A 26863-nucleotide genomic window follows, 5' to 3' on the forward strand; every position below is an offset into this window, starting at 1 on the left:
AAACAATTATAAAAACCAATGACTGCATATAGTTTAGTTCCAATATTAAACATCCAGACTGATGGTAAAATATCTTAAACAACGACATGCTATTTAAGATGTTATGTCAGAAGTCAAACAAGCAAGCGAATATTCAATTTCCTATAATGAACACACTGAGAACTTGAGTTTTTCTCAGTGAGTTGATTCCCCCACGTGATGAATGCAGGCGAAACCAAGGAACCAATAGTATGCAGTCGAAATCAAGGGACCAATAGCAGGAGACCCATTAGTACCTGTGACCCATCATCTTCGCTGAAGATACTGGTCAAAAAGTTTGAGAAGGAGGAGAAGGCAGACAAAGAGTTTTGCTAGAGGGAGACAAGCATAAGGGAGAAGATCTATATCCTGAGAAAATCCTCACACCCCCACCAACATCAGGTTTAGACTATCGATCTCTAGGAGAAGTCCCACCACCAACATCATGTTTAGACTATCGATCTCTAGGAGAAGTCCCACCACCAACATCATGTTTAGACTATCGATCTCTAGGAGAAGTCCCACACCAACATCATGTTTAGACTATCGATCTCTAGGAGAAGTCCCACCACCAACATCATGTTTAGACTATCGATCTCTAGGAGAAGTCCCACACCAAACAGCACCAAAGAAACAAGGTCAAAGTGAAAAGCTATATATTTAGATTTAAGATTTAGAGGTGGGATAGTATGGGTGTATTTCAGAGCTCACCCTCTCTCCACTGGGCCCTGGAAGACCTAGATCACCAGCTTCTCCCTGCGGATGAGGGGGAGAGAGAGATGGGGAAAGAGAGAGGGGGAGAGAGAGAGATACAGAGAGAGAGAGAGAGAGAGAAAGAGACAATCTCAAAAGGATCCCTATACAAAGGTCCAGTTCTGTGTGTGCTGTAAACAGTGATATATAAACTCAGCAAAAAAAGAAACACCCTTTTTTCAGGACTCTGTCTTTCAAAGATAATTTGTAAAAATCCAAATAACTTCACAGATCTTCATTGTAAAGGGTTTAAACACTGTTTCCCATGCTTGTTCAATGAACCATAAACAATTAATGAACATGCACCTGTGGAACGGTCGTTAAGACACTAATAGCTTACAGACGGTAGGCAATTAAGGTCACAGTTATGAAAGAGGCCTTTCTACTGACTGAAAAACACCAAAAGAAAGATGCCCAGTGTCCCTGCTCATCTGCGTGAACGTGCCTTAGGCTTGCTGCAAGGAGGCATGAGGACTGCAGATGTGGACAGGGCAATATATTGCAATGTCCGTACTGTGAGAAGCCTAAGACAACGCTACAGGGAGACAGGATGGACAGTTGATCGTCCTCGCAGTGGCAGACCACGTATAACAACACCTGCACAGGATCGGTATATCAGAACATCACACCTGCAGGACAGGTACAGGATGGCAACAACAACTGCCCGAGTTACACCAGGAATGCACAATCCCTCCATCAGTGCTCAGACTGCTGCAAGAGGCTGAGAGAGGCTGGACTGAGGGCTTGTAGGCCTGTTGTAAGGTAGGTCCTCACCAGACATCACCGGCAACAACGTCGCCTATGGGCACAAACCCACCGTCGCTGGACCAGACAGGACTGGCAAAAATTGCTCTTCTCTGACGAGTTGCGGTTGTCTCACCAGGGGTGATGGTCGGATTCACGTTTATCGTCAAAGGAATGAGCGTTACACTGAGGCCTGTACTCTGGAGCGGGATTGATTTGGAGGTGGAGGGTCCATCATGGTCTGGGGCGGTGTGTCACAGCATCATCGGACTGAACTTGTTGTCATTGCAGGCAATCGTAACGCTGTGCATTACAGGGAAGACATCCTCCTCCCTCATGTGGTACCCTTCCTGCAGGCTCATCCTGACATGACCCTCCAGCATGACAATGCCACCAGCCATACTGCTCGTTCTGTGCATGATTTCCTGCAAGACAGGAATGTCAGTGTTCTGCCATGGCCAGCGAAGAGCGTGGATCTCAATCCCATTGAGCACGTCTGGGACCTGTTGGATCGGAGGGTGAGGGCTACGGCCATTCCCCCTAGAAATGTCCGGGAACTTGCAGGTGCCTTGGTGGAAGAGTGGGGTAACATCTCACAACAAGAACTGGCAAATCTGGTGCAGTCCATGAGGAGATGCACTGCAGTACTTAATGCAGCTGGTGGCCACACCAGATACTGACTGTTACTTTTGATTTTGACCCCCCCTTTGTTCAGGGACACATTATTCCATTTCTGTTATTCACATGTCTGTGGAACTTGTTCAGTTTATGTTTCAGTTGTGGAATCTTATGTTCATACAAATATTTACACATGTTAAATATTTACACATGCTGAAAATAAACTCAGTTGACAGTGACAGGACGTTTCTTTTTTTGCTCAGTTTAATATGATCAGTTGAGCTGAAATAAAATAAGTCTCCTCCCTGTCTCATACCTTCTCTCCGCTACTGGGTCCTGCGGTTCCAGGCCTGCCAGGTGGACCAGCGGGCCCCTGAAAAACACAGCATGATATCAGTACATAATGGTCAACAAATCAAGACATTCATTTCAATGCTGTAGTTGTGCTGGCTAAAGTTATCTAGGCACAAAACATATGGTCACGTCAGATATAGTAGCGAGAGGGTCCTCACTGGTAGGCCACGGGTCCCGTCCTGTCCGGGAGGTCCAGGGGGCCCGAAAGAGCCTGACCCATGGGAGCTGACACCACCGGTTGAGGGGCCAGGGGGACCTGGGGGCCCGGGGGGGCCTGGTAGACCACGGAGAGTCTAAAGAAACAGTCAACACAACAGTCTTGGGTTTCACAATATACCGTTTGTGAAAAGTCGTTTTTCTGGGCCAAACTCAAAATCTCTGCATCGGCTAAAACATACCTGTATTTTCTCTAAATCTGGGAATCCTCCTGAGCCTTCCATATCCACAAATGTCTAGGGACAAATTAAGAAACATTAAAAGTGGTATATTGGTATATTCATGTCTGATCCACATGAATTAATGGCTGAATGGCCTGATGCTGTAGTGGTTGACTCACAGCGCGGTCAATTGTCCCTGGGCCCGGGGGTCCAGGTGGCCCTGGAGGACCCCTGGGTCCTGGGTGACCATCACCACGATCCCCCTGGAGAGGTCACAGGGAAAACACTCAGTATTTAACCTTTGGGCACCTCCAATAATATTCAAATACTCATGCTCTTAAATAAATGGCTTCTGGCCTTTACCTTTTCTCCTTTGACCCCTGAGTCTCCTTGTGTTCCTGGGAACCCTCTGTCTCCGGGAGGTCCCTGAGTTGTGGTGGGACAGAGAGAGAAGACACAGCTTAGTGAGGCTGACACTGTCTGACCACTTCTACTGACCACCACCGCTTATCAATAATGACATCTGACTACCACTGTATTTCTCCTCACACAATTAACAATGAATAAAAACCCATGACATGAGATCAATGGGATAAAACATCAGAAAGTGACACTCACTAATTTGCCATCCTCTCCTGGATCCCCCTGGGGAATGAAATAGATATGGTTTGTTACAGTCAATTCAAACAAAATGTACTGAGACCAAATAAAGTGAGAATGCTCTACACAGAATACAGTGCCTACGGAAGGTATTCAGACCCCTTGACTTTTTCCACATTTTGTTACGTTACAGCCTTATTCTAAAATTGATTAAATAAATAAAAAATAAATCAGCAATCTACACACAATACCCCATAATGACAAAGCGAAAACAGGTTTTTAGAAATGTTTGCAAAACCCCCCCAGAAATACCTTATTTACATAAGTATTCAGACCCTTTGCTATGAGACTCGAAATTGAGCTCAGGTGCATCCCCGTTTCCATTGATCATCCTTGAGATGTTTCTACAACTTGATTGGAGTCCACCTGTGGTAAATTCGATTTATTGAACATGATTTGGAAAGGCACACACCTGTCTATATAAAGGTACTACAGTTGACAGTGCATGTCAGAGCAAAAACCAAGCCATGAGGCCGAAGGAATTGTCCGTGGAGCTCCGAGACAGGATTGTGTCGAGACACAGATCTGGGGAAGGGTACCAAAACATTTCTGCAGCATTGAAGGTCTCCAAGAACACAGTGGCCTCCATCATTCTTAAATGGAAGAAGTTTGGAACCACCAACTCTTCCTAGATCTGGCCACCCGGCCAAACTGAGCAATCGGGGGAGAAGGGCCTTGGTCTGGGAGGTGACCAAGAACCCAATGATCACTCAGACAGAGCTCTAGAGTTCCTCTGTAGAGATGGGAGAACCTTCCAGAAGGACAACAATCTCTGCAGCACTCCACCAATCAGGCCTTTATGGAAGAGTGGCCAGACGGAAGCCACTCCTCAGTAAAAGGCACATGACAGCCCACTTGGAGTTTGCCAAAAGGCACCTACAGATTCTCAGACCATGAGAAACAAGATTATCTGGTCTGATGAAACCAAGATTGAACTCTTTGGCCTGAATGCCAAGCGTCTCGTCTGGAGGAAACCTGGCACCAACCCTACGGTGAAGCATGGTGGTGGCAGCATCATGCTGTGGGGATGTTTTTCAGTGGCAGGGATGGATCGAGGCATAGATGAACGAGCAAAGTACAGAGAGATAGTTGATGAAAACCACCTCCAGAGCGCTCAGGACATCAGACTGGGGCAAAGGTTCACCTTCCAACAGGACAACGACCCTAAGCACACAGCCAAGACAATGCAGGAGTGGCTTCGGGACAAGTCTCAATGTCTTTGAGTGGCCCAGCCAGAGCCCGGACTTGAACCCAATCTAACATCTCTGGAGAGATGTGAAAATAGCTGTGCCGCAACGCTCCCCATCCAACCTGACTGAGCTTGCAAGGATCTGCAGAGAAAAATGGGAAAAACTCCCCAAATACAGGTGTGCCAAGATTGTAGCGTCATACCCAAGAAGACTCGAGGCTGTAATTGCTGCCAAAGGTGCTTCAACAAACTACTGAGTAAAGGGTCTGAATACTTATGTAAATGTGATATTTCAGTTCAACTTGTTTATGCTTTGTCATTATGGGGTATTGTTTGTAGATGGATGAGGGGGAAAAAACGATTTCATCCATTTTAGAATAAGGCTGTAACGTAACAAAGTGTGGAAAAAGTCAAGGAGTCTGAATACTTTCCGAATGCACTGTATGTCAGAAGGTATGGTACAACTCACCGGCTCTCCCTCTGGTCCCTGGGGTCCTGCTGGTCCTTTGACCCCTGGGGGCCCCATCGGTCCCATTGGCCCGGCCACTGGCTGCACCACAGAGCCGTCCCCTAGCCTCACAACCTGGGCAGCTGGCCCCTCAAGGCCAGGAGGGCCAGGGGGACCAGGTACGCCACGGTCCCCCTTGGAGCCTGGGTAACCAAAACCAGAACTGCCCTGTGGGAAGAAAACAATCAACTACCTATTTAATCTGATCACTTCAATGACTAGCTAAGATGAAGTCAAATAAAAAGAAGCTGGGAAGGACAAAGTCAAAACGTACCTTCAAGCCTTTGTCTCCCTGAAAGAAAAAGGAGACAAAGACAAGTTGTATGTAATGTTGGAACTATTACATGTGTCTCAGAGGCATGTATGTGGTCGGTCTGAATCAGATGTAATCAGCTATGGGGGTCATCAGTTATAGGGGGTGTATAACACACAGTAGTGTGCCAGGCAGCATGCAGTACCTTTTCTCCACGTTCTCCTCCGCCTGATGAAGAGGCAGAGCTGGAGAAAGACCCCGAGTCCCCCTTTGACCCGGCGGGACCTCTGTCCCCTGGACTGCCCTTCTCCCCTTTGTCCCCCTTCTCTCTGTTAGAACCAGTAGGGCCTGACGACATACAGAGAGAGAGGGAGAGAGACAGAGAGAGGGAGAGAGACACAGAGAGAGGGAGAGAGACACAGAGAGAGGGAGAGGTGGGTCTTAGAATAGACGTCAGAAGTAACATCGTGGTCATCATCGGCATGAATGTTGCTGTCATCATCACTATCACTAGCATCCTCTATCCTCAGTTAGCGTCCTACTACCTTTGTCCCCCCCTTCCACAGTGTTTCATGCCTACCTACTCCACAGAGTTCCATTCCAACCTACTCCACAGAGTTCCATGCTAATCTACTCCACAGAGTTCCATGCCAACCTGCTCCACAGAGTTCCATGCCAACCTGCTCCACAGAGTTCCATGCCAACCTGCTCCACAGAGTTCCATGCCAAACTATTCCACAGAGTTCTATGCCAATCTATTCCACAGAGTTCTATGCCAATCTATTCCACAGAGTTCCATGCCAATCTACTCCACAGAGTTCCATGCCAATCTATTCCACAGAGTTCCATGCCAATCTATTCCACAGAGTTCCATGCCAACCTGCTCCACAGAGTTTCATGCCAACCTTCTCCACACAGTTCCATGCCAACCTACTCCACAGAGTTCCATGCCAACCTACTCCACAGAGTTCCATGCAGACAGGACATGCTGAGGAGGGCATGATGAGATCTCATCAACCTAGTCCAGTGAAGCTTCCCTGAATTCTGACATGGAGTGGTAAGGGTATACTGTCCTGGAAATCAGGGACTGGTTGTCAGGGAACTCCACTGGACCTCATTGGAGAGTGTTTATAATATAGCCAGACGGACGGACAGACAAAGTTTCCAGTGACCTACCTGGTTGACCTCCTGACCCTGGTCTGGACTCTACTGAGGTCTGATGATTCCTGTCACCTACAGTCAATCAACACAAACACACTTTTACCTGCAGGCCTAGTTCGTACACTAGAAAACACTAACAATGATCAACAATCCCCTGGCGGGTAGGAGCGTTGGGCCAGTAACCGAAAGGTTGCTGGATCGAATCCCTGAGCTGACAAGTTAAAAATCTATCGTTCTGCCCCTGAGCAAGGTAGTTAACCCAGGCACCGATGACGTGGATGTCGATTAAGGCAGCCCCCCCCCCCCCCCCCCAGAGGGGTTGGGTTAAATGGGGAAGACACATTTCAGTTGAATACATTCAGTTGTACAACTGACTAGGTATCCCTTTCCTTTTCCTTTACAATCAGCCACTCTTGAAGGAAAATTAAAGGTAATGTCTACCTTCTCCACTAGAAGGTGCTAGTGTGCTGTATATCCCAGCATACCGTATGTAACGAGCAACAAGGTTCTCAAGTAGTGTGGTATTACACTCGGTACATATTTCCATGACAGATAGTTTCACAGTTTTTACATCAACCGTTTTTGTTAGCACTGCAGTTACTCTAAATATAGCTTGGTTGGTTGACTATTATATGCGCATTTTCAATAAACCTAAGTAATATTTTGGAGGGTAACTTTACAGATGATGTCATCATTGTTCGACTCAGCCTACTGACCTGTCTCTGAGAGCCTGTCGCTCACTGATGATGTCAGAGGGGGCTCTGGCACCGGTCGGAGAGATGGAGGGGTGGTCTGACAGGATGGAAGAGAGAGAGGAGAGGAAGGTTAGACAGGACAGACAGACCCTGATCCAATACTTTCACAGTAAATCCTTCCTTCTATCTCCACATCACAGAATAGATTAACAGGACAACATAGGATAAAGAAGATACCTTTACAGTTTTGCCGGTCTCTCTTCTGTCCCCATCCCCACTGCCAAAGTCTCCTGAGGCCTGAGAGAGAGACAGAGAAAGAGAGAGAGAGAGACAGCAAGACAAACAGAGACAAGTCAAGGCATTTGAGAAAACGTTAGTTGACATGAATCACATCATATTCCTACTAAACTGTGTCTGGTTCTACAGTCTAAATCACTCACAGCGTCTGAGTCATCATCGTCTTCACAGAGTAGCTCAGCTGCTCGAGGGTTACCCACCACGTTCAGCTCAGCGATCGCCCCCTGCACAACACGCACAGACACACAGACACAGGCACACACACAGAGACACAGACAAACACACTGATGGCTGTGAGAAAGGAGATACTGTATAGCCATTGGGGCAGTATGAATTTAATGATGCTAGTCAGGATCAAAGCCATTAATATACAATAAAATGTAAAGAGAATGTGTCTGACTGACCGTGGCCTTACTAACTCAGAACAGACAGAGTCTTGCTGAAACAACAGACCGGGTTCTAAATCTCTCCCACGGGCCTGATAGAGTTAGACTATGAGAATGCACGCTTCAACACACTGCCTGTTAAAAACAGCAGGTGTGAGTGAGTGAGATGAAACCTAAACCCACACGTTGTTCGGGGGTAAATCCCTCAATAATCGCTCCCTCAGGAATCTCAGTCAGGTATGTGTCACTGGCAACAGGAAAGCCAGACAGCCAGTCACATCTCACTAACACAGCACCACTAACCCCTCCTCCCTCTAGTAAATCTATTAGCTGACCTGTCCTGTCGTCTGGCCTTTCAACTTTGACCCCTCAGCATAGTCACTGACCTGTCTAACCACATGTGATGGTCACATGGGGTTTGACACCAGAGCGAGGGTTGAGGGTAGGGGTGCAGAACGACAGAGACTTTAGGGGAAGAGTTATACCGATGTTTTACATGAGGGAACAATAAAGATAATTTACATGAGGGAACAATAAAGATGTTTTACATGAGAGAACAATAAAGATGTTTTACAAGAGGGAACCATGAAGATGTTTTACATGAGGGGACAATAAAGATGTTTTACATGAGGGAACAATAAAGATGTTTTACATGAGGGAACAATAAAGATGTTTTACATGAGGGAACAATAAAGATGTTTTACATGAGAGAACAATAAAGATGTTTTACATGAGGGAACAATAAAGATGTTTTACATGAGGGAACAATAAAGATGTTTTACATGAGGGAAGAATAAAGATGTTTTACAAGAGGGAACCATGAAGATGTTTTACATGACGGAACAATAAAGATGTTTTACATGAGGGAACAATAAAGATGTTTTACATGAGAGAACAATAAAGTTAGAGGTAAATGTGTGGTCAGGTCAGCATTAGAGGTGTGGTTGGCGATCCATACTGTACCTCGAACCTGTCAGGGTCCGCGCCTCCCGCCTGACCCACGAAGATGCCCGCCCCCCTGTCCAGCTCCATGTCATCCGGCGAGCGCTCCAACTTCACCGTCTTCCCAGAGGCGTCGCACCCCATGAAGAAGGTCACCTGGTCATTGAACACGGACAGAGAGAACTTGGTCCAGGAGACCAGGTCCAGGGAGGGCACGGTGAAACTAGCAGCCAGGTACGAGGCCTCAGAGTCGGGCTCTGTGTAGTAGAACAGAATCTTCTGATTCCTGCCGTCAGCGTCCGGGGCGCTCAGCTTCACCCCCACGTACATGAACTTCTGGGAGGCGTCTGTGATGGAGAAGAGGACCCCGGGGCTGGAGGGGATGATTTGGAAGACCAGGGAGAAGTCTCTGTAGAAGGGGTTGGGGAGGTGGGCCAGGGCCAGCTGTCCGGCAGCAGTCAGCCCATCCAGCCCTCCGAAGTAGTAGGCGGGTTTCCCCCCCGGACCGGCCCGGGATTCATCAGGAGACAGGTCTCCAATCAGCTGCAGTAGAGTCACACCACTCTCTGCTGCAGGGGAGGAGACAGGACAGGAAGTGAGGTTACACACACGAAACCAGCGCTTACAGTACAGGAGTCCCATTGGCCCAGTCCAGAAACAAAGCACTAGCCCTTACTTAGGTCCCAGGGCACTGTGTAGATCTGAAAACATTGGATAGCTGTAAGCAGTATAATAAAACCTTGCATTCTGATTTGTCCAATTCTTATAGATCTAGTCTACATGAAGTGCCTAGGGCTTCATTCACATCTAGTCTACATTAAGTTTACATTTAGTCTGTGGCGGCAGGGTAGCCTGGTGGTTAGAGTGTTAGACTAGTAACTGAAAGGTTGCAAGTTCAACTCCCCAAGCTGACAAGGTACAAATCTATTGTTCTGAACAGGCAGTTAACCCACTGTTCCCCGGTAGGCCGTCATTGAAAATAAAAATGTGTTCTTAACTGACTTGTCTAGTTTAAATAAAGGTAAAACATGAAGTGCCTAGGGCTTCTTTCAGACTAGTCTACATGAAGTGTTTGGGACTTTGAGTTGTTTCTGGACCAGACCCTTTTTTTCAGCTCCTGTTTACGCTACGCACTTAACCACTGGTTTAGGATCAGCTATACACTCCAAAAAGGGTTCTTTGGCTGTCCCCATAAGATAATGTAAAATGTAAAACCCTCTGTGAAAAAGGTTCAATTTGGAACCCAGAAGGGTTTTTACCTGGAACCAAAAGGGTTCTACCTAGGATTGCAAAGGGAGGGTATATTACTGGAAACTTAAAAAGTTTACCAGTAAATTACCAGAATGTTGGTATCTTTCAAGGATTTTATTTAATCTATCACAAGACATCTAGTGTCCCTTTTGGGTACTTCAGATTATCACAGGTGTCTGTAATTATCTCTGGCCCTCTGTGTGACCGTAACACATGTAACATACAGTGTGTTAAATAATTAAATAAGATGATTTTCAAATAAAACATTGAATATAAAAGCTGAAAAACATTATCCAAAATATAAACCATCAACTTAGTGAATATCATTGGTGTTTAATATGAGGGTTACAGCATGAAATCTATTTTTTTTTTACACACTTTTATTTATTTTACTATACATTTGTTGACAATGTTTCAGTGTCAAACTGGTGGCAGTTGTGAAAAAAGTCTATAGTTGTACGAGTTGCAGAGTTTCATTATTTAGGCTATTTTTTCTTGAACCAGATGGTCTATATACTAGAAACCTGTGGCCAATATGGACAGATATTGAAAAAAAATAATCCTATATACTGTATGAATACATTTTGTAAAAGTTATTCAAGTATAAATTACCAAAGTTATGATAGATTGCCATATATTATTCTCTGTTAATAACCAAAAATGACTGAAGATTCCGGTAACTTTGGTAAACTACTGGTAGCTTTGCAACCCTAGTTCTACCTGGAATCAAAAAGGGTTCTTCAAAGGGTTCTACTATGGGGACAGCCGAACAATCATTTTAGCTTCTAGAAAGCTCCTTTTTTTCTAAGCCTGTACCATCTTCCTTAACCATACCCCCAAATTTAACCCTCAGCTAAACAGCCAAACTGATCCTGAGTCAGTTGTTACGGGCATAGAGTAAGCATACACAGAGTACTTTATCATTGACATGAGGTTACCGAAGGGTACAAGGGCACAGTGCAGTAGCAGATTAGAAAGCATCATGCCTTGATTGGTGTGCTGTGCTTCACCAAGTGACTTAGCCGGGATGAGTGCCTCAGGTCATACACATACATGTGCAGTGGAGAAAACAACATAGCCACTGGGCAAAAACTGGTTGAATCAACGTTGTTTCCACATCGTTTCAACAACAAAAAATGATATGCGATGATGTTGAATCAAAGTGGAAAACTGATTGAAATTTGAAAAAAGTCATCAACGTAAGGGAATTTAGTTTTTATTTAACCCAACTTTTAACTCAAATCCAATGACATGGTGAAATGTTTTGTTGATTTCACGTTGAATTCACGTTAGCTGACAACTCAACCAAATGTAAATCAAAACTAGACGTTGAACTGAAGTATGTGCCCATTAAGTACCAACTCGTGACCTAACGAAAGGTCAGCGAAATGTCAGCAAAGGTCTGCTGCAGAGTGAAATATCAAACCTCAGACCACATGGACCAACCCCAGTAGACTCAATAGGGTTTCAGACTCAATATGGTTTCAGACTCAATAGGGTTTCAGACTCAATAAGGCTTCAGACTCAATAGGGTTTCAGACTCAATAAGGCTTCAGACTCAATAGGGCTTCAGACTCAATATGATTTCAGACTGATTGACCAAGCTAGGTAGTAGATGTAAAATAAAAGCAAAAATAAGCCTTTATGGAGAGAGTTTTGGGGTTCAGCAGGCAAAGACTGTGTCAAATGAACTTGGGCTGTTTTAGCATGGAAAAACATCTGACTGTAATCCAGTTCCCATGGACTCAAATAGCCTAGAGGGAAATGAGGAAGTTACATGAGACTAACCATCCCATTCACATGAAATAGCACCTCTAGGGAACTAAACACTGGACAGACAGACATCCTCTCATGGGTGAACTGTCAGAGTAGATTTATGACAGCTGTTTACAGAAAAGCCCACACTGTACAATGTGAATGTCACACGAACCAGAGATACTTGAGATTTCCTATCCCTCCAGTGATGTAAACTTAAACAGGGGAAGTGAACTCCGTAACCCAGTCATTTAGTCTCAGAGGATCTAGATTGAGCCATGAGGAGTTATTCCAATAGCTAATAGTGTATCCTAAAGGGGATCTAACTTTGCAATGGCCAAAAGTGTCATTCATAAGTAAGTGCAATATCATATCATACTTAAGCAATAAGGCACGAGGGGGTGTGGCATATGGGCAATATACCACAGATATGGGCTGTTCTTATGTACGACGCAATGTGGAGTGCCTGGATACAGTCCTTAGCCGTGGTATATTGGCCATATACCACAAACCCCCGAGGTGCCTTATTGCTATTATAAACTGGTTACCAATGTAATTAAAACAGTAACACCTATGGTATAGGGTCTGATATACCACGGCTGTCATCCAATCAGCATTCAGGACTTGAACCACCCAGTTTATAATGAAGATTATACAACGGGTGGGTCTAAATCCTGAATGCTGATTGGTTAAGATTGCATTCCAGCCAGTGTCTATTCTACAAGTTACCACGGGCTAAATCTATGAATGCCCTTTCAGGTGGTTGAGTAAGCCTACATTTAAAGTACATATTAGTATCATACTTCCAGTTGTGACTTGTGTGAATGGCTAAATTTGACTATTGGATAGCACTGGGGTGCAGCTCTTGGACCACAACCAATACACAAGGACTATCGTACTACATGCTAAAATGAATTGGAACAAGAGACTCAACACTTTTTGGACTAATCCCAAACATATGTTTCCACACACTAACACAGCAACACCACTTAGTCTGTACAGTCTGTACTCACTCCCACACCATATTGCTAAACCAGCTAGGGTCTCACTGGACACTGTTGTTATGCTACCTACATTCTAAACCTGCAAGTCAACCGAAGCTTAGCTGAAGATCCCGTGGGATTTCGTGGGACTTCAGCCAATTAGTGGGAGGCAGAGAGGGCGAGGGGGAGGCAGCTTCTCATCGGATGCAACAGCTATTGGTCCATCTGACAGGGCACTAGGGCAGTCACAGCTGTGGCCTGGTTAGCCCAACACTAACCCAACACTACCGCAGACACTAACCCAACACTACCGCAGACACTAACCCAACACTACCACAGACACTAACCCAACCCTACCGCAGACACTAACCCAACACTACCGCAGACACTAACCCAACACTACCGCAGACACTAACCCAACACTACCGCAGACACTAACCCAACACTACCGCAGACACTAACCCAACCGTACCGCAGACACTAACCCAACACTAACCCAACACTACCGCAGATACTAACCCAACACTACCGCAGACACTAACCCAACCGTACCGCAGACACTAACCCAACACTACTGCAGACACTAACCCAACACTACCGCAACACTACCGCAGACACTAACCCAACACCACCGCAGACACTAACCCAACACTACTGCAGACACTAACCCAACACTACCGCAGACACTAACCCAACACTACCGCAGACACTAACCGAACACTACCGCAGACACTAACCCAACACTACTGCAGACACTAACCCAACACTACCGCAGACACTAACCCAACACTACCGCAGACACTAACCCAACACTACCGCAGACACTAACCCAACACTACCGCAGACACTAACCCAACACTTCCGCAGACACTAACCCAACCGTACCGCAGACACTAACCCAACACTACTGCAGACACTAACCCAACACTACTGCAGACACTAACCCAACACTGCCGCAGACACTAACCCAACACTACTGCAGACACTAACCCAACACTACCGCAGACACTAACCCAACACTACTGCAGACACTAACCCAACACTACCGCAGACACTAACCCAACACTACTGCAGACACTAACCCAACACTACTGCAGACACTAACCCAACACTACCGCAGACACTAACCCAACACTACCGCAGACACTAACCCAACACTACTGCAGACACTAACCCAACACTACTGCAGACACTAACCCAACACTGCCGCAGACACTAACCCAACACTACTGCAGACACTAACCCAACACTACCGCAGACACTAACCCAACACTACTGCAGACACTAACCCAACACTACCGCAGACACTAACCCAACACTACCGCAGACACTAACCCAACACTACTGCAGACACTAACCCAACACTACCGCAGACACTAACCCAACACTACCGCAGACACTAACCCAACACTACCGCAGACACTAACCCAACACTACTGCAGACACTAACCCAACACTACCGCAGACACTAACCCAACACTACCGCAGACACTAACCCAACCGTACCGCAGACACTAACCCAACACTAACCCAACACTACCGCAGACACTAACCCAACCGTACCGCAGACACTAACCCAACCGTACCGCAGGGAGCCTCAGGGAGTAACTTATTTCTGTCTACCGAACATAACAAGGAACGATAATGAAAAAGATAGATAAGAGAGGCAGAACAAAAGAGGAATATGGAATGTATCCACTAAAGCTGTCAGGAAGTATTGCCAGTTACATATCAGCCATGTTTGGCCAACATGGATGTCATAATAGAGAATCCATTGACTCACTCACTTGTACTGCACTATACAAAATCAACTGGGACTGAGTTGCACTGCATTGAATGGGGATTCCCAATCCCATGCAGGCAGATGGCCTGTTGACAGAGGAGAACATGGGAACACCACCACCACAAGCCAGGATCACATTTCATTTCAGTAATTTAGCAGCTGAGCCACATGGGACCAGGGTGGCTGGCCAGGCAGGCAGCTTCTCTTCCCTGTTCCCAATCTGACATTATTCCATGATTCTCCACACTGGTCTGATCCTTCACGCTATCCTGGCAACGCTCAGAGACGTTCCACAGCACTACAGTAATAGGGAACCTTACAGCATTCCAGGGATTCCCAGTCAGACATAGATTAAGGGAATATCCTGTCGATTACGTACTGCAGATGTCCCATCCCAATAGGGAATATATTCCCACGTCCCCCAGATTGGGGAATCCATGGCCTACAGTGCACATTTTAAATATGCAAAGAATTCTAAAAACCTGTTATTGCTTTGTCATTATGGAGTATTGTGTGTAGATTGATGAGGAAAATAAACAATTTAATCAATTTTAGAATAAGACTGTAATGTGGAAAAAGTGAAGGGGTCTGAATACTGAATGCACTGTATGTCTGTCAGTTGAGCTTATTCACCTGATAGTCACCTGATCTCTGTATGTCACCTGCTATATCATGAACTTCCATATTTGGAATAACATGGCAGCATCATTTTGTGAAGTGAGTGGCCTAAACAATGCATGCACTGACCGTAGAATGTCATGCACAAACTAAAGAATCCAAAACAAAACTAGGATGTGTGTGTGTGTGTCTATGCATGTGAAAGTGGGCCATGTGGGAATCCAATAAGCTTTGTTAAGTACAGTACCCAGTGTCTGGGCCCAGAGCCCAGCACAACAGGCCTGCCAGTCTAAACATGCTGAAGTGGCTCGGGACGAGGGCTAACGACTGGCTCTCAGACCATGACTAATCATTTAATATGTCCAGGAGGAGGGTTTGCGTGCAACACATACATTGAGAAAACTAGTTGGAGCTGATGTGTGGTGGGTGGTTTCTGTAAGGCACAAAATGGCTGCCATGTTGTGTCACCCAGGTAGGAGCTAGTGGATGAGGTTGAGTTACGGTATGAAGTACTTTTAGACATGATGGAAAGCACTATACGAATACAATCTAGAAAAAACGTGAGAGATCTTGTAGCTACAAAAATCCTGCTTGCCAATGAATACATACACCAACCTGCAGTCATTCACATCCATAACAATACATTACACTGGGAATTAATCAATCTTCCTTAGTGAATAAAATAAACAGTTACATTTATGTCAATGTTGAAACTTGATAGTATTCAGACCCCTTGACTTTTTCAATATTTTGTTACGTTACAGCCTTATTCTAAAATTGATTTTAAAAAATGTTTTCCTCAATCTACACACAATACCCTATAATGACTTAGCAAAAAAAGGTTTAGACGTTTTAGCAAATGTATTAAAAAAAATATGACATTTACATAAGTATTCATACCCTTTACTCGATTACAGCCTCAAGTCTTCTTGGGTATGACGCTACAAGCTTGGCACACCTGTATTTGGGGAGTTTCTCCCATTTTTCTCTTAAGATCCTCTCAAGCTCTGTCAGATTGGATGGGGAGCGTCGCTGCACAGCTATTTTCAGGTCTCTCCAGAGATGTTCGATTGGGTTCAAGTCCGGGTTCTGGCTGGGCCACTCAAGGACATTCTGAGACTCTTCCTGAAAACACTTCTGTGTTGTCTTGGCTGTGTGCTTAGGATCGTTGTCCTTCTGGAAGGTGAACCTTCACCCCAGTCTGAGGTCCTGAGCACTCTGTACTTTGCTCCGTTCATCTTTCCCTCGATCCTGACTAGTCTCCCAGTCCCTGCCTCTGAAAAACATCCCCACAGCATGATGCTGCTACCACCATGCTTCACCGTAGGGATGGTGCCAGGTTTCCTCCAGACATGACGCTTGGCATTTAGGCCAAAGAGTTCAATCTTGGTTTCATCAGACCAGAGAATCTTGCTTCTCATGGTCTGAGAGTCTTTAGGTGGCTTTTGGAAAACTCCAAGCAGGCTGTCTTGCCTTTTACAGAGGAGTGGTTTCCGTCTGGCCACTCTACCATAAAGGCCTGATTGGTGGAGTGCTGCAGAGATGGTTGTCCTTCTGGAAGGTTCTCCCATCTTCACAGAGGAACTCTTGAGCTCTGTCAGAGTGACCATCGGGTTCTTTGTCACCTCCCTGACCAATGCCCTTCTCCCCCGATTGCTCAGAATGACGGAGGCCACTGTGTTCTTGGGGACCTTCAATGTTGCAGAAATGTTTTGGTACCCTTCCCCAGATCTGTGCCTCGACACAATCCTGTCTCGGAGCTCTACGGACAACTCCTTCGACCTCATGGCTTGGTTTTTGTTCTGACATGCACTGTCAACTGTGGGACCTTATATAGATTATGTACAGTCAATTTAAATTTACCACAGGTGGACTCCAATCAAGTTGTAGAAAACAATGGAAACAATGGAAACAGGATGCACCTGAGCTTAATTTCAACTCTCATAGCAGAGGGTCTGAATACTTATGTAAATAAGGTGTTTCTGTTGAGTTTTTCTGCGAAAAAAATGAAAAACCTGTTTTTGCATTGTCATTATGGGGTAATATGTGCAGATTGACGAGGGGGGGGGGATTATTTAATCCATTTCAGAATAAGTCTGTAATGTGACAAAAGTCAAGGGGCCTGAATACTTTCCGTATGTACTGTATAACATTATTTTATCCCCTCGCCTCTCTATCCTATCTTCATCCTCTCATCTTCACTTCTGTTATCCTATCAAAGAGCTTCCTTTTATAACAAGCCAAGAGGGCGTACCTAAAATGTCCCGCAACCCAAACATTGACTCATCTACAGTCCGTCTAGTTACCTCATGTCTGAGTTTCACTCTGTTTTAAATAAACGTAGGTATTTCACAGTGAACAATAAAAAAAGTTAAAAGAAAGCTACCTCGTTGTAAAAGTCTTCATTGCCTCGAGACCGTGCTGAAGAAATGGTGCTGTTCTCTTCGTCTGAAAACTGTAATAAGTAATTGTTTGGGAAAATGAGAAGGCCTACTAACTGTGTACAAAGAGCAACAGAAAACTATTTTCCTAATTCAATGATGCATCAGAGAGACCCAGAGGCCGAACACCAAACAACTGTTTATTTAAAACTCCAGGTTCCAAGATGACAGTGCCAAAAAGTACTGTACAGACATAAGAATGTACTTTAATTACAATAATGTAAGTAGCCGGGGGCCTCCCAAGAGGCGCAGTGGTCTAAGGCTAGCTGTGCCACTAGAGATCCTGGTTCGAGTCCAGGCTCTGTCGCAGCCGGCCGAGACCCATGGGGCGGTGCACAATTGGCCCAGTGTCGTCCGTGTTAGGGGAGGGTTTGGCCGGCAGGGATGTCCTTGTACCATCGCGCACTATCGACTCCTGTGGCGGGCCGGGCACAATGCACGCTGACACGGTCGCCAGGTGCACGGTGTTTCCTCCGACACATTGGTGCGGCTGGCTTCCGGGTTAAGCAGGCATCGTGTCAAGAAGCAACCCTTGGCAGGGTTGTGTTTCAGAGGACGCACGGCTCCTGACCATCGCCTCTCCCGAGTCCGTACGGGAGTTGCAGCAATGGGACAAGACTGTAACTACCAAATGGATACCACGAAATTGGGGAGAAAAAGGGGTAAAAAAATAAATAAAATAAATGTAAGTAGCTAAAAGTCATCATCATTGTTTATTGGTGCTAACTTGCAATGCTTGTTACAAGTGGTGACTAGCCCATCAAATACCATTGGAACAGGCTGTAATGTGAAACACTGATCTTACTGTACCAGAAACAGACAGATGTCAGTCAGCTGGTGTTTGAGATATAGAGTATCTACCTCCACTTTTCATTCTCTCCAAGGACCCCCCTGTTAGAAAGTCTAAATGGTCCAACCTCTCCAGCTGTGACACATCCCAGGGGACCAGACCAACTGGACCTGGAGAGCTACAGAATGGGGAGCAGTGCCAGAACTGAAAGCCCATCAGTTAACACTTCAGAGTGAGGCAACACAGCTGTGACATCTATGGCATTTCTACTGTTCCCACGTCAGCCCTTAATCCATATTTGGCCAGCTATGGTCAGTTAAAGATGTCTGACGATGGAACAGGAAACAAGAAAGCAGAGCACTCCACAAAGATGACATCACTAAATCCAACCTTGTACATTGGCTAAATTGGCTGAAAGTCAGAAAAGCTCCATTCTGCTATTCAAGCTAATGGTTGGATTGGTCATACATAACATAACATTTGGCGCCACAGCTGCTAGGTTTTCTCTGGCAAGGGCCCATCTTTCAAAATGTTTACCCATACTTGGAATCCTCTGGGAATTCAACTGTCTGCAGTGATCTGAGTTGGTATACTGTAGAGCAATGGTTTGTCTACCTACATACCTAGAATATCCATTTACATAACAGATATGACAGAAATCAAGACTTGTTTATGACGAAACATGATCCACTGCAGGATAACATCAATGCGGGCAACAAGAACGCTATACCACCCACTTGTTTCCCAGTGAACCAACGTGAACCTTCACATGTAATGAACTGGTAAATCCCCGACACAAACGACTCTCTCTTTCTCTTTGTTTTGCTCTTTACTCTTCTTCACATGGATGACTGGACGTTTCATTGACTCATTTCGACCCTTTACATCCAACTGTCACTGACAGACTGTGTAAAAATGTGGGTGCGACCCATGACCCCTCGTGGAGATTCAGTGCCCCGGTCTGGTCCGAATCAGACAGCTCCTTGTTGGAAGGGGGCATGCAAAGACACCCTCACCCTTTCTCCCAAACCAGAGAGCACAATCGCCACACTCTTCCCCAGAGCAGATCATTTTCCATGAATCTACCACCCCCAGCCACGCACCCCATACTGTCCATAACAGCACCAGTGTGGATGAGATGAATCCATTGTTCAGACTGCAGTGGTCTGCTCTGCTGAGAAGGCATCATCCACTCCTCCTAGAAACATTCTACATTCCAATCCTCATGCTCACTGATTTCAGACATTGATTGAGTCCCAGAAATACTAGAATGCAGCATGGAGGCTGTGTAATATAAAGATGGCAATGAAAGGAAGCTGGCGAATCTCGATAAGGGTCGGATTGATTGTCGCCCACCAAGCCGAATTCCATTGGTACAGATAGTGGCGTGAAAATGCTTTGTAGATTGACAGAGACAAGATGGTTGACCCTCTTCAGCTAGATAGTTGAGTCAAATCTTAAGATGGCTGTTTGTAATTGTTTGTTTCCATCCTTCTACCTATAGGTCCATCATCAGCCTACCCATCAACCCATGCATCCCTTCATCCATCTCCACCTTTCATGCTAATAGGACAAACTTAGTGAACTCAGTAAAACAGGATATTGGAATATAAAAAGGCACAACAGTGGTAGAGAGGCCTAAGGGACAGTCCCCATAAAACAGACTAACGTCAACTCCACAACAAAACAGGGACTTTCCATTTAAACTCCCATCTCAAATGACAAGTGAACTCAAGTAAACAAAGGAAAGAGTGCACTGTGAGTGTGTGTGTGTGTTTGATTCAGTGTGTATGTACAAGTCTAGGAATGCACCCCAGAAGAGAACGACATGCTGACAAGCACGGTGCTGTTCCATAGCTTTGCTTGGCAAACAGAAGCACCAAGTAAATCACAACTGAACATGTGCTGAAGTAATTTATCTTGTCGTGCAAAAACACGACGAGTGCAAACTATGGAAACAAACAATATTAGGAAACAGTCTTTCTATCATGTCTCATATTGACCTATTCTGTCATGTATTACAACTAAAGGAAAACAGTGACATATATGTATACTACTACACTGCTATGCATTTCTTTCAAATGAGCCTTCCAAAAATAGTGGCTTTACAGCCTAACCCCTATTTTATAGGTTTCACGCCCTGACCTTAGAGAGCCTTTTCATTTCTCTATTTGGTTAGGTCAGGGTGTGATTTGTGTGGACATTCTAGTTTTTCTATTTCTTTGTTGGCCAGGTATGGTTCCCAATCAGAGGCAGCTGTCTATCGTTGTCTCTGATTGGGGATCATACTTAGGCAGCCTTTTTTCCCACCTTAGTTTGTGGGATCTTGTTTTTGGTACTGTGCTGTATGCCCTACTGAACGTTACGTTTTCGTTTGTTTTTGTTTCGGTGTTCATTTAATACATTTAAGATGTACGCCTACCACGCTGCACCTTGGTCCAATCCTTCCATCGACGAGCGTAACAGAAGATCCCACCACAAACGGACCAAGCAGCGTGGCCAGGAGAAGCAGACATCCTGGACATGCGAGGATATCTTGGACGGAAAGGGATCCTGGATGTGGGAGTAGATCCAGACAGGAATGGATCGCCTTCCATGGGAGCAGACGGAGGCATCGAGGGAGGATCAACGGCGACTCCGAAGTTCACGACCACGACGGAAGCCCGAGAGGCAGCCCCAAACATTTTTTTTTGGGGGGGGGCACAAGGGGTGGTTGGCGGAGCCAGGTTTCAGACCAGAGCCAACTCCCCGCACTCGCTTTAAGGAGCGTGTGACCAGTCAGGCATCATGTTTTGCGGAGATAAGCAATGTGTCTCCAGTGCGCATCCACAGCCCGGTGCGTTCTGTGCCAGCTCCTCGCACTTGCCATGCAAAAGTGAGCATCCAGCCAGAACGGGTTGTGCCGGCTCAGCGCTCCTGGTCTCCAGTACGCCTCCTCGGTCCAGGATATCCTGCGCCAGCTCTACACACTGTGTCGCCAGTGCGCCTTCACAGCCCAGTGCATCCTGTGCCAGCACCCCGCACTTGCCGGGTTAAAGTGAGTATCCAGCCAGGACAGATTGTGCCAGCTATACGCTCCAGCCCTCCAGTGCGCCTCCATGGTCCAGTACGTCCTGTGCCTGCTCCTCGCACTTTTCCTGAAGTGCGTGTCACCAGTCTGGTGCCACCTGTCCCGGCTCCACACACCAGGCCTCCAGTGCACCTTCACAGTCCAGAGCTTCCGGCGACAGTTCCCAGTCCAGAGCTTCCGGCGACAGTTCCCAGTCAGAAACCTCCTGAGACGGCTTACAGTCCGGAACCTCCTGAGACAGATTACAGTCCCGAACCTCCTGAGACGGCTTACAGTCTGGAACCTCCGGAGACGGTCCGCGGTCCGGAGCCTCCGGCGACGGTCGGCGGTCCGGAGCCTCCAGCGACGGTCAGGGCGACGGTCGGCAGTCCGGAGCCTCCGGCGACAGTCCGGAGTTTCTGGCGACGACCCACGGTCCGGGCTTTCCGGCGACGATCCACGTTCCGGTTCCTCCGGCGACGATCCACGGTCCGGTTCCTCCGAAGATGGCGGATGGCCGATCCGCGAGCGGAGCTGGGTCTACGTCCCGCACCGGAGCCGCAACCGAGGCTAGATGCCCACCCGGACCCTCCCCTATAGAGTCAGGTTTTGCGGCCGGAGTCTGCAGCTTTGGGGGGGGGGGGGGGGGGGTACTGTCACGCCCTGACCTTAGAGAGCCTTTTCATTTCTCTATTTGGTTAGGTCAGGGTGTGATTTGGGTGAGCATTCTAGTTTTCTATTTCTTTGTTGGCCGGGTATGGTTCCCAATCAGAGGCAGCTGTCTGTCGTTGTCTCTGATTGGGGATCATACTTAGGCAGCCTTTTTTCCCACCTTATTTGTGGGATCTTGTTTTTGGTACTGTGCTGTATGCCCTACTGAACGTTACGTTTTCGTTTGTATTTGTTTTTGTTTCGGTGTTCATTTAATACATTTAAGATGTACGCCTACCACGCTGCACCTTGGTCCAATCCTTCCATCGACGAGCGTAACAACAGGACTATGGTTTATGATAACTTTTCAACTTTATCTAAACTCCTACCCTACTTGGTAAAAGTAAAGTTAACACGGACAATAAAAAACATTTTCAATAACATGCTAAGAAACCTGAGCACTTACAAATCCCCATGGGGAAACAGCTGTGTGATAAATATGGCTTGATGCGTTTTATGTGCTGTGACTCTGAACTCAGACAATCAATTCTCCCATGCATACTCAGCAGGGAATGATTGAGCTGCCATAGCCTGCCGAGCTAAAGCCGAGGTAGCTCTTATAGAAGTCTTCCTGTCCCTTTGTGGGGCCGAACCCTGGAGAACAGATTCTAAACAGTGTGCATTTTCCACTTCTCCATATGCTTCTTTACTGCATCACATGAATCACACGTCCACCCTACAGTACGAGCATATCTGAACACTCATAAACGCTGCATTGGGAAGAATGCAGGAAAATAATTTTCCACTGTCGGAAAACAACATGCTGTAGCATGATTTTGTCCAATGCTTCATGTATATTTCATGGATTGTCTCCACTCTATGCAGACAAAACATTATTATTAACGTTAACATTCATACACAACATGCAAATTCTCCCAGTTTGGTGGTCTATAGTGGCGGTCAGTCATGCTTGTGTTCATGTCACACTTCTGAGCACGTGCAGTGGAGTATGATTGACCCCAAAACAAGGAACAATCATCAGCAGTCCCTGACTGAAAGTCCACACCGCCGCCAAGCATTTTGAAGTCGCTCAAATGTGAGGATAACACGTGTCTATGCTGCTTCACAAAGGTGTGTTAAACACACGTGCGCATGCACAAACACACACACACACACACACACACACACACACACACACACACACACACACACACACACACACACACACACACACACACACACACACAGCTGTCATGACCAGACAACCGGATTCAAAATGTATCTCCAAACAGGATACATTCTAACCCGCGGTTTTACCTTTCCGATTACTAACTGACACGCATGGCGGACACCGCAACCCCGCCTCCTGATCCCTGTCGGGCAGCAAATTACACTCTACAGGAAGTCGCCCGTCATCCAGGGCTGGCCAGCAGCTGTCTTGCAGGACTTGGCAGAAGCTGCAGCAGGGCAGAAGGGGAACCTTGGCGAGCACCTGGCCAGGCAGCGGGCACCTGGGCACCAGGAGGAGGCAGAGGAACCATTCGGCTCCATGGTGGCACCCCGCCTTGGCCAGCCATGCCCACTCTCTCAGGGCCATGCCAACCTCCTCCACAGAGGTGTGGTTCAGGAAGTTGGGCAGCGAGAAATGCTTCGACCCCCTTGATATGCAGATCGGCCAATCAGAGGGCACGAGGTGGCAGGTTCCATTATGGTCATGAGAGGTGATGTCAGAGAGGTTGGTCTTTGGTTCGCCCTGTTTCACCCCCTCAACCCCTGTGAGGTCATCCTCCACCATCCCTGTTAGGTTAGTGGGGAGAACCAAGCTTTCCCTTTCTCCAAGCCCTGACCCCGAACCTGAGCCGGTCCCTGAACCTACACCAGACTCAGCCCCCGATCCAAACCCAGACCCTACACCAGATGCTGAACCAGACCCTGATCCTGAACCCGTCTCAGACCCAGATCCTTCCTTAGACCCAGATCCTTCCCCAGACCCAGATCCTTCCTTAGACCCAGACCCAGATCCTTCCCCAGACCCAGACTCCTCCTTATTAACCGTCTGTGTGGTAGGGGTCGCCACTCCTCCGTCAGTCCAAGTGGTTGGGGTCGCGTCCCACGTCTGCACAAACTTACGGATCCCATCAGCCACGTTGATGATTTCTTCCCCAACCCCTGCCAGGTTCTCCTCACCTCTCTTGGGCTGTCCTCCTTCCTTGCCCAGCGACGGAGCCTTCGTTGGAGCCTTCGTTGGGGCTTGGGTAGTAGGATCAGGGTCCTTGTTCCAGAACCAAGCATCCAGACGACCTGCGCTGAGAGCCAGGAGAAGGCCCAACCACAACGTCATCTTAGACATCCCGCTCCTTCAACCCACCGTCCCCCAGAACCTCCTGGTCTGAGAGTATAGCTTCCACAACAAATACTGGATCCAACAAGCACTGAGTTCTGTCTGTGTTCTTACTGTTCCTCCGCCTACTAGCCGGCTAGTCAACAGTCACTCAAGCCCCCTCTGTCCATACGGCACACTGTTAGCATGCACACACACACTGACCCTCCCTCTAGCACAGCTCACTATTTCACTCCATGCACCGGCCCACTGCAGAATCATCACACACACACACACACACACACACACACACACACACACAGGGAAATCCACATGAGGAGGCGGGGTTACAGTGCTGGAGAGGGGCTTCATTGGTAAATATGAATTTCTCCCTCACATTCTGGCCCCTCCCTCCTGTTGCTAGGTTGATGAGTGGGTCCCCTCAGACATACAGTCCTCAATGAAGAGAACATGCACACTGACACACACACACAGACAGAAGACACACCACACCACACACACACACCACACACACACTCCCCACCCTAGAAGGAAAATCTCTGGGTTGTTTGATAGGAACACTAAACAGTCTCTGCTGACTGGTTGATATTCAAATGAAGCAGTTCAATCAATGTTCCCAAAATAAAATAAAAAGAGTCCACAGCTCCAAGAATAATGTTGTGATTACTCCTCATTGTCTACGGAACACTACTCCAGTCAGAAAGTGTGTTACAGTTAATTAACTATCAATCAAGTTAGCGGTATTGTGAGAAGAGCTTTCTTGAGGAAGGTTTGACTCATACAACCCTAATACTCCCCCTGGGCTGAAAAGGGAGTGAAGGGAGAGAGAGACAGAGAGAGAGAGACAGAGAGAGAGAGAGAGAGAGAGACAGAGACAGAGACAGAGACAGAGACAGAGACAGAGACAGAGACAGAGAGAGGGAGGGAGGCCTATTCACTAGGTTCATATGGCCACCACTACCATTTCAAATGTGAATAGGTTGGTGAACTCCATCATCTACTCACAGCTCTTGTAAAAATATTTTACATAACTGCCCATACCTTTGAGGTCATTCACTATGTTACAGCTGTGTGTGTGAGTCAGTGAGTGAGTGAGTGAGTGAGTGAGAGAGAGAGAGAGTGAGAGTGAGAGTGAGAGTGAGAGTGAGAGTGAGAGTGAGAGAGAGAGAGAGAGAGAGAGAGAGAGAGAGAGTGACTGACCGACCGAGACAGAGCGAGGGAAGAACAAAACGATGGAGAACAGCTGATAGTGGAGAGGTTCTGCAGGAGCGTATCTGATTCAATAGAGTTTTTAAGCTCTCGGCCCCCAGGGGCCAAACGGCTAGCCCATAGCCTCATCTGAGAAAAACTTGCAGTAATTGCCCCGCTCCATGGTTCCCACAGCCTGGCTCAGTCCTGGGTGCCCCTGATGCCCAGTTACCTCGTCACCCCGTCCCTGTTCGCCTTCACTATCCAGCTGTTGCACATTCCTCCTGACACAGACAGACCTCCCACAACCCTGCTACACCCCTCCTAAACCCCTAATACACCCCTAATACACCCCTAATGCACCCCAACCACATGACTGATGGACTCCTAGAGAAGCACTGATATCTCATTCTGCTGCAAAAGTTACACACACACACACACACACACACACACACACACACACACACACACACACACACACACACACACACACACACACACACACACACACACACACACACACACACACACACACACACACACACTTGTCTCTCACACACTTGTCTCTCTTGTCGTTCCGCATGAGCATATGCATGCGATTACTGTAGGTTGTTATGGTACAGTTGGACTGGTTTGAACTGGTGTGATGATAACTGTAGGTTGTTATGGTTCAGTTGGACTGGTTTGAACTGGTGTGATGATAACTGTAGGTTGTTATGGTTCAGTTGGACTGGTTTGAACTGGTGTGATGATAACTGTAGGTTGTTATGGTTCAGTTGGACTGGTTTGAACTGGTGTGATGATAACTGTAGGTTGTTATGGTTCAGTTGGACTGGTTTGAACTGGTGTGATGATAACTGTAGGTTGTTATGGTTCAGTTGGACTGGTTTGAACTGGTGTGATGATAACTGTAGGTTGTTATGGTTCAGTTGGACTGGTTTGAACCGGTGTGATGATAACTGTAGGTTGTTGTTATGGTTCAGTTGGACTGGTTTGAACTGGTGTGATGATAACTGTAGGTTGTTATGGTACAGTTGGACTGGTTTGAACTGGTGTGA

General features: G+C 46.7%; 1 protein-coding gene across 4 annotated transcripts in view; it reads right to left on the reverse strand.

Annotated features, from left to right (window-relative positions):
• Window positions 1–26863, reverse strand: part of LOC115196319 (collagen alpha-1(XVIII) chain) — a 60991-nt gene that overhangs the window by 9869 nt on the left and 24259 nt on the right. The window contains exons 1-16 of one of the 4 annotated variants that reach the window (XM_029757037.1): window positions 24464–24883; window positions 8977–9524; window positions 7771–7851; window positions 7568–7627; window positions 7352–7427; window positions 6651–6707; window positions 5680–5822; window positions 5496–5513; window positions 5183–5389; window positions 3483–3509; window positions 3228–3290; window positions 3044–3127; window positions 2886–2939; window positions 2646–2780; window positions 2450–2506; window positions 730–774 (exon numbers count right to left, since the gene is read on the reverse strand). In XM_029757037.1, the coding sequence (XP_029612897.1) occupies window positions 730–774; window positions 2450–2506; window positions 2646–2780; window positions 2886–2939; window positions 3044–3127; window positions 3228–3290; window positions 3483–3509; window positions 5183–5389; window positions 5496–5513; window positions 5680–5822; window positions 6651–6707; window positions 7352–7427; window positions 7568–7627; window positions 7771–7851; window positions 8977–9524; window positions 24464–24626 (1818 nt within the window). In that variant the 5' untranslated portion in view covers window positions 24627–24883. Of the gene's footprint in view, window positions 1–729; window positions 775–2449; window positions 2507–2645; window positions 2781–2885; window positions 2940–3043; window positions 3128–3227; window positions 3291–3482; window positions 3510–5182; window positions 5390–5495; window positions 5514–5679; window positions 5823–6650; window positions 6708–7351; window positions 7428–7567; window positions 7628–7770; window positions 7852–8976; window positions 9525–23593; window positions 24884–26863 lie in introns of those variants that run through there. The other 3 variants (XM_029757035.1, XM_029757038.1, XM_029757036.1) reach the window with 3 other exon arrangements.

Source organism: Salmo trutta, chromosome 6 (assembly GCF_901001165.1).
Source record: "Salmo trutta chromosome 6, fSalTru1.1, whole genome shotgun sequence".
Taxonomy (NCBI): Eukaryota; Metazoa; Chordata; class Actinopteri; order Salmoniformes; family Salmonidae; genus Salmo; species Salmo trutta.